At 35.1% G+C, this 10366-nt stretch overlaps 2 protein-coding genes across 2 annotated transcripts; one reads left to right on the forward strand and one right to left on the reverse strand.

Moving 5' to 3' along the window:
* The first annotated feature begins 531 nt into the window (after window positions 1-531).
* On the forward strand, window positions 532-5187 carry LOC117617453 (cytochrome b5 domain-containing protein RLF). The gene is made up of 6 exons (XM_034346831.1): window positions 532-659; window positions 1990-2066; window positions 2247-2607; window positions 3495-3629; window positions 4282-4332; window positions 4881-5187. Exons 2-6 carry the CDS (start codon window positions 2034-2036, stop codon window positions 4973-4975), a joined length of 675 nt encoding a protein of 224 aa, XP_034202722.1. The 5' UTR covers window positions 532-659; window positions 1990-2033; the 3' UTR covers window positions 4976-5187.
* Window positions 5188-5496: 309 nt separating this feature from the next.
* LOC117618580 lies at window positions 5497-8120 on the reverse strand. The gene is made up of 3 exons (XM_034348217.1): window positions 7667-8120; window positions 6704-7201; window positions 5497-6246 (listed from the first exon to the last, which is right to left on the reverse strand). The coding sequence occupies exons 1-3, from the start codon at window positions 7749-7751 to the stop codon at window positions 5726-5728; spliced, it is 1104 nt and encodes a 367-aa protein (XP_034204108.1). The 5' UTR covers window positions 7752-8120; the 3' UTR covers window positions 5497-5725.
* Between the last annotated feature and the right edge of the window lie 2246 nt (window positions 8121-10366).

Genomic DNA, 10366 nt, shown 5'->3' on the forward strand with positions numbered 1-10366 from the left:
ATTGTTTCTCATTCATAATAATGTTATCAAATAAATAAAAAAAATAAAGAATTAACTATAGTTAAACCTATGGACATGTGTCAAGTTTTGGAAGCGATGATGACGGTACACTTAGGGTTAAGATGGTGAGCAAAAATGCACCCGGCGCATGATGGTAGAATTTTCGTTCCCTAACCTACAAAATATTCTTCTTGGCCAACACCCTCCTTTCCTAAAAAACCACTAATGTGAAATAAAATATTCTTTCTTTCTTTACCCATGCTGACGTGGTTTATCCTTTCTTAGATTTCTCGTTTCTTAAATTATTTTCAACAAGCAAATGCCCATTAGTGTAGTGGTTTGGAGTATTTACTCCTTCAGACAAGGTTCTGGATTTGAATCCGAGTATCTGTGTAGTGTGTGTGATTTAGTATGCTATCGCCCCTCTCAATAAGAAAGATTCTCAAAATTATTTTCAACATTTGACCCAAAAAAAGAATATATTGAAAAGAGAGTTTATTTTGGATTTGAATAGCTCTAGACGACTGAAAATGCTGAAATTAAATAATAAAATTATGTTTATAAAATAAACGAATAAGTAAATAAACGAAATGAATGAAAAGCCTATCAACTAATTGGGTTGTGTCGAAGACGATCGCATACTGAAGGAGGGAAAGCAGGTACCCATCAACCGAATTTCTACTGTGTTTTTGTTTTTCCCATCTCTCATCTACTTAAATTATTGCTGGCTCTCTGTTTGGTGGTCGAGAAAGTTCAATGAAACCGCAAAGAAAATAAAATTTCAAAGTTTCTCGATGTTAGATGGGATCTTAAAATTCGATTCATAGTTGGCAGCAGCGAATTGTTTTCTTGAAATTGAATTTGAATGTATAAGAACTTGGGTTCAAAATTATGGGAATTGGGTAGTCAGCTGTTTGTTTGAAATCGAGTTGGATATTGGATTGAAGTTAATGGGTTAGTTCTTGAAATGACATTGCTTTTTTGAAATTTTGATTTTCACAGTTAGGCATGCAGAGTTGTTCTGTATTCAATTAAATTGAAGTTTTGATGATCTGTAATGGACTTTAAGCTTGATGAATTGTTCCTTAGTTTGAGATGAATCATGGACTTTTGTTAAAAAGATTATGCTTTGTTAGTTTCATGGGGAAGAAAGGAGTTTGGGCCAGATATCTCCAGCATCTCTTTTCCAAAACGCCAAGAGAAGAGTCCTGATCTTTTTCATAATAAACCAATTAATATATCTAAAGGAAAAGCTTTACTGAGAATTTTTTGTTTTATTATGAATTTATCTTTTTCCTCTTGAGGGAGAGAAAGAGACGTTTGGCCTGTTTGGCTGAGTTTTAGAAAACAATATAAATTTAAGTTGGGTTTTCAAAAGTAGTAGAAAACAGTTCTTATCACTTGTTTTCAATATTTTTGTAAGTTTTCAACTGAAAACAGGTTCACGAATACCATTCAGTTCTTTTCTGTTTCCAAGCTTGTTTTCCGAAAACAGTTTTAAAACTCGTTTAGGTACATGTTTTCATATTGTTTTCTGCTTTCACGATTTTTAGTGGCAAGTATTTCTGAATGAAGAATTGAGCATGCCCTTATTGCTTTACTAGTTGTGGTAATTATCTAGTCATGTAGAATTAAAATAACATAGACACCAGAGTTGGAGCCCTACAAATTGGCAGTGTGTATTCAAGAGTCCTAATAGGTTTTATGTGTTAGAAAATCAGTGTTTCATTCAATCTGCATTTCTTTATGTACTCCTCTCTCTGCAAAAATGTTCCAATTGTCGCAGTTTCGTGGATTTTGTCTTATTGCTTATCATTTCAATTTGGTTATCAAATAATGGTACAATAATTGTTTAGAAAAGTCATCTCATAATTGTTTAGAAAAGTCATCTCATAATTGTTTAGAAAAGTCATCTCATAATTGTTTAGAAAAGTCATCTCATAATTGTTTTGATGTCAAAAGGTGATGTTTTCTAATATCTTTTGACAGGAAAGTTTGGTTGAAATAGCGTGGAAACTTCATTCATCTTACAGATGGATAATGATAATGATTTCACTTTTTGCCAGGTAATTGTTATATGCACATTTCATTCGAGATCAAGAAAGCTATACCCCTAAAATATGCTCATTGGTTTCAATGCAACATTTACAGTGGACTGTTTTTCCGAAATATGATTCATTGTTGGTTGGGTCCAATTTATACATGTCATAATTTTATTTAAATGTAAGGTCTGTGGTATATTTTAGGTTGGCTCACCTGGCAACCAGGGTGGTCTTGAGACAAAGAAGCTCACTTCAGATGTAGAAAATATTGCCATAAAAGATGGATTGTCAAATGGCACTAATAGTAATCAGAATAGAGGTTTTCTGTGGCAAAGTGGATTGCCATTAGGTGCCACTTCTGAAAAGCAGGAAACAGTTGGTTCTCTTTCTGTCAGTGTTATTGATGCGTCATCCACGAACCGAAAATCTGAATTACCAAAACAACCATCGTCAGGAGGTGCTGGGAAGTCAGTGAAGCCTGTAACTCGTGCCAAAGTTCCTTTCGAGAAGGGGTATAGCCAAATGGATTGGCTCAAGCTTACTCGAACACATCCTGACCTTGCAGGTACATAGTGACATGTGCTTCCTGCTGAAATTCTTGTATTTCATAACTGCATTTTTCTTCCCAGCAATCATTCTTTTGATTTTTTTTTTTTCCTTGTCATTTGTGTTCTGGTAGCTTTCACGCATTCATAATTACTGAGTTTTTTTTCCTTCTCTGGTTGTAAGCTTTTACATCTCTTATCACGAACTCTGACTAATTTGACTGATCTTTCTTAAAGCCTTTGTACTTTTTGATAATCCTAAAGACAATTCTCAAAAGATATAAGGAAAGTTACTTCAAACTTTTCCAAATGAAAAGGGTTGGATTGGGAGGGCTTGTATTCTAGTTTCAGGAGTTTATTGAGGTTCCTAATTTGTTCTTTTTGGAAAAAAAAATGTTTAGCAATATTGAATTGTGTTCTTAAAGCACAAAGCTGTTAATGATATTTTATTTTCAATTTGAGCTTGACGAGGTGCATCTCTTGCTCAAACCTCAAAGCTACGTATTACTTTGTGTGTGGATCTATGACCTCTAACAGATCCAATTGTCCAATGTATCTTCATTTTCAGGCCGACTGAACCAATGTATTCTGGTAATAATATACCTGGATTATCCAGAGGGTTTCTGACTTCTGGTTGACAAAATCTTCATTGCTTGCAGCTAGAAAGTACTGGGTTTTCTTAGGGATTCTCATGTACCTAGTGTGCCTGCATTGAACTGCTTAAAGAAGCTAATGAATGTAGCTACTTCAGTGTGTATGTAACATGTATCTGAGAGAGGTTATTCGTCGTGAATTTATGATGCATATTATTATAAGTTCAGGAAACAACTTGTGATTTCTCATATTGTTTTAAGTGCAGTCATTGTTAGATCAACGTTAGCTTCTTGATATACGAGTTCTGTCTCAGGTTTAAAGGGACAGTCAAATAAGAGGCTGATTTCAATAAATGAAGTTAAACAACACCAAAAAGGGGATTCAATGTGGACTGTTCTAAAAGGTCGTGTGTACAATTTGTCACCTTACATGAGATTTCACCCTGGAGGTATGGACATGATCTTATTCTGTTCAAGTTAAAATGTTTACTGGATTTAGTTCTGTCATTCAATGTGTGTATTGCTAATGCAGGCTATTACCTGCATTTTCTTCATGACACCCAAATTTTGTAAATGTATTTATTTGTCATAGGCATGTTTTATCAGGTTACTCTCACTCTTATTGAAGTTTCCTTGCTCCAGTATGCCTACTTAGCTGACAAAATAAGATAAATAGGGTGGGCGATTTATGAGTACTATACCAAAAACCTGGGCATTCTTTGTTGCTTTTAATGAAGACTAGCTATAAAAAGATGAGGGCTATTGGTATAAGTTCCTTGATGGATGCATACCCTCGTTTTGAGCTCATTAATGACCTAGGAAGAGTGATAATATGGAAAGGCAAAACGGTTGAATTGATGAACAGTCTGTTGTTAACAAAATCATTTTCTATTAAGCATTTGCAAATGCATTACCACCATTTGAGTACGTCCTTAATATTGCAATTGGTATCCATCCCCTAGAAACTTCTTGGTGACAGGTCATTTGTTCTTACTGCTGCTAAGCATAAATATTTGACTTTGTCGAGAGTTTCTGTATGTCTTAGTTGGTAAGAACTACATGACATACTTTCCTTATTTCTAACGAAGCTATTTTTTTCAGGTGTTGATATGCTAAAGAAGGCGGTAGGAAAAGACTGTACATCTTTATTCAGTATCCTTTCTAAAATTTACTTGGTTATGCCAATTTCCTGAGTATGTTTGGCCTAGTTACTTCTTGCTGGACCCTTGATTTTATTGTTTTGTTCTCCAGTCAGACCTCTCTGTGAGAACAAGAGAAAAGATTTGCTCACAAGCATTAATTGGTGGTGAGCAAATCTGTTCTCTGAGAACAACTGCCCATAAAACTTGTTACTACTAGTGGAAGAGTCGAATTAGGCAGATTTTTTCTTTGCTTATTCACCAAAGAAATTTTGAATACTAATATCCAAAACACAGTTATACTTTAACTTGTTCCTATATTTATGCTTTCAAAAACTGAAACTCTGCTAGTATCCTGATAACCTTTGGAATGTTGGATTCTGTTGGTTTCTAATCACTTCATTCCAAGGAATGAGTTTAGGATTCCTAAAATCCGATTCAGTGAAACAACACAACCAAACGGTTTTCCTAAATCAGCAATGTGTTTTGGACCATCTTCCTTTTTACTTAGTCTATTGTAAATTGCTATTAACTATTGCAATCCTTATTACACTACTCTAGATAAATACCATGCTTGGGTGAATGCTGAATTTTTACTTGAGAAGTGTCTTGTTGGTACTCTAGACGATGGCGAAGGGCAACATTCCAATCATTAGAAATTTTGAGCCTGTTCATCATACAGGCAGATTGGTACAGCAATTTATTTTTCAATTCAAATTTTATCAAGCAAACATCATATTATCATACCAGAAAATAATACATTTTTACTCTAGAACTAGACTTTCTCATTCACTGTTGTACCATGTTGTCAAATTCAGATTCTGTTGTATATTATAATTTTCGTAATAAGATTCGTGCTTGAGGGCTCTATGGTTTGTGCTATGAAATAATCAAAATAGTAATTTATGTTGTTTAAACAAAGCTCTTGATTTTAAATGCTAAATAGCAGGTTGGCACAGCATATCACTGATTCAATTATCTCCCCGTAATCTAAAAAAATTTCGACATGTATTTTTTATGATTACAGCGTGCTCGGCAGTTTAGCTGCTAAACTAGTAAGGGCAACCGGGTTCTTAACAAGCTGTGGAATATGATTTTTCACATCATCAAACATCCGAAAACCCTTGATGTATATCTCAATGCGATCAAGAGGAAGGCTTCTTATTTTAGCATAAGCTGCCAAAGAAAATGACCTGACTCATTCTTCACTTCATATATTCCCGAAGTACTTAACGTGGACAAATTTTCTTAAATTTGAAAAGTACATAGCTCTCTCTAGTCGAAGATAGGTAAAACATTTACCTTCATCAACGGTCAAATTTACAAAAAAAGTAGGAATAATATCCGTGGCACAATCTCTGTAATGATATTGTAGTCTTATGGTGATAATATAACTAAACTAGAATCTAAGCAACAGGGTAAACTCTAACTTGGTCTAGGATAGGGCCACAAAGAGCTCCGTAGTCATCAGCCCTGGTGTGGTAGAAAGAGCTGTAGAATGTAATTCTGGTCCTGGGTGAAGCTGCTTTGAACTTGAGACTAGCAGCCTTGAACCCGCCTTTTCCTTGGGAGGTGAAGGGAACTTTTAAGGTGTCCTTGCCGGCAAATGCTTCAACCATCATCGAACCGTGGCAGCCGTTCCTTGCATCGCCAACGACGAATGCGAGATTGTAGATCTTGTTGGGCACAGTTCTAAGAACCTGGGCTATGGCACTTTCTCTCCCTGCAACAAGCTCAACGGCGCCTTTTCCAAACGGGACATTGAAGTGTTGGGAGTCGATGAACTTTACGGCTTTGAGGGACTCGATGATCCAGCCAGGAAGTGGGGATGTCACATCTAGTTGTTTTGGAGGGAGGAGTACACCATGGGAAGAGTTGAATAACCTATGGGGAGCCTCCTCAAACCCAGGATTTCTGACCAAATTATCTGCAAGAAACATTCAATGTTTTAATAAGCAAAACAAACCCAAAACAGGAAACAGAGTAAGCTTATAGCGCTGAGTTTGTTTCAGATCAAATTGAATGCTCAAATTCTCAACCAAGGTATATAATTCATCAGGCCTCAGAAAACAGGGAACACAGGGTATACAATTTAGCTAGCGAAATGTGTAGCTCAATTGTTCTTCACCCAAAAAAGAAGCAAAAAGGTCAGAAAGGCAAACTCATTGTTCATATGGATGCATATTAATAAAAACCACATCTTGGATACCAGAGGACAGGGGAACCCAGATAACAATCAAGCAACAAACTTTTGCAAAATCAGCAGAGATCCTACAAGTTTTAGAAGAACAGCCCCAAATACAGATTGATCCAAAATTTAGGACAGAAATATATTCTTTATACAGAGAATGACATAAGCATAGTTATATGTTTTTTATAATTACCTCTAGTGGGTAGTGCAGGGAAGAGTTCCTTGATAGCAATTGCATCTAAGAGAGGACCACAAGCAGGGTCCTCTTGAACCCCAGGATTGTGAAAAGTCACTTTTACTACATTGGAAGTGGCTCTGAAACCCCAAGCATAAGTATCACCTCCATTGCTGCTATAGAGAGTCTGCAAAGGAAGGTCCCCTGCCTGAGGAGGCACTGAGACCCTCAAAACCTCTTCTTGTGCACAAGTCCTTGATGCCCCAAATGTTAGAGCATACAGAGACCCTGGTTTCACCTTTATGGTTTGAGAGATGGAGGCCTCATTGCCAAGCCTCACAGCATGAACACCATGAGCCACAGAAAAGTACATTCCACCCGGTTGCGGGCCGCCGGAGATGTACTCCACGAAGCCATTGATTTCCCATTTGGGCAGTGCATATTTGCCTACGAGTACTGTTTTCTTGAGGTTTGTTGGTTTTGGTGGCTCTTCGAAGTTGCCATTGTTCAAGAGCCCTGAAGAAGATAAGCAGATCAAAGATATGATAACTGATAAGAAAGTGACTGACTTTGGGGTAAACAACGAAAAAACAAGAAGAATGTTCAACAAATCTTTGTGAGTATCTCAACATATAAAAACCCCAACTTTCGTATAGCGTATCAACTCAGAATCAGAATGTACCCTTTTTTTTTTTTTCTTTTACCTACATACACTACATGACTAAGACCAAAAGGGGAGGGGGGGTTGGGTTGTTGGTGGAGAGAGAGAGAGAGAGCACAAAATTGAGCAAATATAGACTTAAAAAGAAACTACATCAGTTCAGAGCTCAACAAAATGCTAAAATAGTTTAAATCAGTGAAGACAGAGCTCAGTAAACAGATCAGAATAAGATATTCACCATAACTACTCAACTGAGGAAGGTTAGATATGAGAGAGAGAGAGAGAGAGAGAGAGAGAGAGAGAGAGAGAGAGAGCTTTACCATCCAAAGGCACTTGTACAGCTGCATAAGCAGGATTAGTGAACATAAATGAGAATGCAAGCAGAAGAAAGAGCACAGCTGCCATTTTCACCCCAAAAAAGTAAAGAAAGGGGTGAGAGGTGTTTGGTGAGGGAGGTAGGGAGAGCAGAGCATGAGGGCTTACATTTATAGTGAAGAGGATAAATGGGAAATGGGGACGAAGGAAAGTTTTGCAGAAATCACGTTAACAAGAAGCCACCTGGCAACCTGCCTCCTCCTATCAATCAAAGCTGTGAAGCATTCAAGCACATGTTGGGTTTTTGTCTGCTTCCCCTGGTTTGTGCAAACCGACTTTTTCTCCATAATTCATGCCAGTGTTATTCTTGTAATTTTACTTTCTTTCTATTTTGGTCGAAAATTTTACTTTCAAATTTTTGGAACTCAATGACCATCGTCATCCAAATTCAAAAGCAACAAGAAGGAAAATGTACAGGTTCTGTTTTGTTTATAATGAACCATGAGCCTAAAACCCCATTATGTTTTGATTAACATAAATTATAAGGTCGGATAAGTGTTGAATACGTAGAATAATAAGATTGGTGATATGAATTTTCTCTAGTTCAAAATTAAGTGGAATTTCATTTCTTGGGTTTAAGTTCTAAGTTTTTTTCTTTGATACAAGCAATATTGAGGAAATGAGAAGAACAAAAAATAGAACGAAGAAGTTCGAGTGTGAGAGTAAATACTCTAAACTACTTGATGAATTTCGCAACAATATAGCCGATGAATTCTTATATTGAGTAATTATCAAATTAAGTTAGCATGTAATTATTTAACATGATTAATCAAACAAGTCACTCAAATTCGTTGATTAATATCCAACGTACGATCCATCTATGAACATGCATTGATTGGTGCACCCATCATTTGGGATTTTGCAAGAGCTTTGGAGGAGGGTTTTAGTAGGGTTATGGATGTCTTTTCAACAAGGGATTGCTTGCTCGTGGGTTGTGACCGATTCTGCTTTTGGAAGGTCTGACGAAAATGGCTTAGCAAAGATAATGTCAGATTCTGTTTTCTGCAAATGAATAATTTATTTGCTTTCGTCTGCTAATTAAACTGATTTCTATTCTTTCGAAAAAAACCGTGTGGACTCATTATCTTTCATTTATTATAATGCAGGACTTTGCTTTTTCCAGTTTTCACTTTTTTTCGACCACAAATTCCATTTCCACATAAATAATAAAAATAAGTAGCTAGAGAAAGACGACCTATTATCATTTCGTCTTTGGGACCTACATCATCATAGCTAAGGGTGGAGCAGGGTCGAGATAGAAAATACGAATAGATCAAATACATATGGCTTATTATCACAAAACGTCCCTAAAGTTTACGAAACTATCAGATTGCATCCTTAATATTTTTTTTTGTCATTCGTGGTCCTCAAAGTTAGCATGTATGATCACAAATGGTCCCTGCCGTTAGGTTCCGTCAAAAATTCCGTTAGTTTGCTGACGTGGCATATATGTATATCACAAAACATCCTTAAGGTTCACACACCTATCACAAATGGTCCTTACGAAAATTTTTTAATTTAAAATTCATAAAATTTTTGTTTTCTTTTTAAAATTTTATGAATTATAATTATTTTAAAATATATATTAAATTTTAAATACATGTGACACTATATTATTGTAGATGTGGGCTTCATATATATGCCACATCAACAAACTAATGAATTTTTTAAAAAATAATTTAAAATTCATAAAATTTAAAAATGAAAAAAAAAACTAAAGGTTTAGGGTTCATAAATGGTCCTCAAGATTAAAATCCTTCTATAAATTGTTTTTTCATTTATAAATAATTTTAAAAAGAAAACCAGAATTTTATGAATTTTAAATTTTTTTAAAAAAAATTCGTAAGGACCATTTGTGATAAGTGTGTAAACCTCAGGGATGTTTTGTGATATATAAGTATGCCACGATAGCAAACTAACAGAATTTTTGACGGAACCTAACGGCAGGGACCATTTGTGATCATACATGCTAACTTTGAGGACCACGAATGACAAAAAAAAACATTAAGGATGCAATCTGATAGTTTCGTAAACTTTAGGGATATTTTGTGATAATAAGCCAATACATATAAGTACTTAAAATACATGTTAGAATTAAATTTTTCTAAATTAGTAATCTTTAATTACTTTTAAATAGAAGAGAGGTCAAAAAAAATGGGAAAGAGGTCAAAAAAGGGGAGGGGGCAGGGCCACTCCTAGCCTATTATGGATCTATACCTTTGTCTTCCCTAAAAATTTACTGATACGTGTCATATTAACACGTGATTTATTGATATTATAACACGTAATTTAATAATATTGTAGCATTTTTATGATTATACCAAAAATTTTCCTTGCCTTAATGACATATCAGTGTCAATGATAATGATTGTTTAAGGCCTATCAAATGTTTAAAAAGTACGAATGAATGAAATAAATTGTATCTTCTTTATCTTTGATATTAACACCATGTATGATAATCAAATTGTTTGAAAGCTACAAACATTTGTCTTTACTAATATATAAGAGAATTATCGTTATCAAGTAAAGAGGATTATAATGTATATATTCTTAAAAACCAAAAGTATTATAATTTTAACACTCATTTTATCTCTCACGCTACTTATGTTTTCTCAATTAATTCTCTCATATAATAACTTCCTCCT

Source organism: Prunus dulcis, chromosome 2 (genome assembly GCF_902201215.1).
Source record: "Prunus dulcis chromosome 2, ALMONDv2, whole genome shotgun sequence".
NCBI lineage: Eukaryota > Viridiplantae > Streptophyta > Magnoliopsida > Rosales > Rosaceae > Prunus > Prunus dulcis.

Bases quoted from the DNA above. Each gene is read 5' to 3' on its own strand.
- LOC117618580 (XM_034348217.1), bottom strand. From the start codon at position 7,751: ATGGCAGCTGTGCTCTTTCTTCTGCTTGCATTCTCATTTATGTTCACT. The intron at 7,202-7,666 runs GTAAAGCTCTCT...TATCTTCTTCAG, and splicing joins TGTACAAGTGCCTTTGGATG to GGCTCTTGAACAATGGCAAC. The intron at 6,247-6,703 runs GTAATTATAAAA...TGTTTCTTGCAG, and splicing joins CCCTGCACTACCCACTAGAG to ATAATTTGGTCAGAAATCCT.
- LOC117617453 (XM_034346831.1), top strand. From the start codon at position 2,034: ATGGATAATGATAATGATTTCACTTTTTGCCAG. The intron at 2,067-2,246 runs GTAATTGTTATA...GGTATATTTTAG, and splicing joins ATGATTTCACTTTTTGCCAG to GTTGGCTCACCTGGCAACCA. The intron at 4,333-4,880 runs GTATCCTTTCTA...ACACTACTCTAG, and splicing joins AGACTGTACATCTTTATTCA to ATAAATACCATGCTTGGGTG.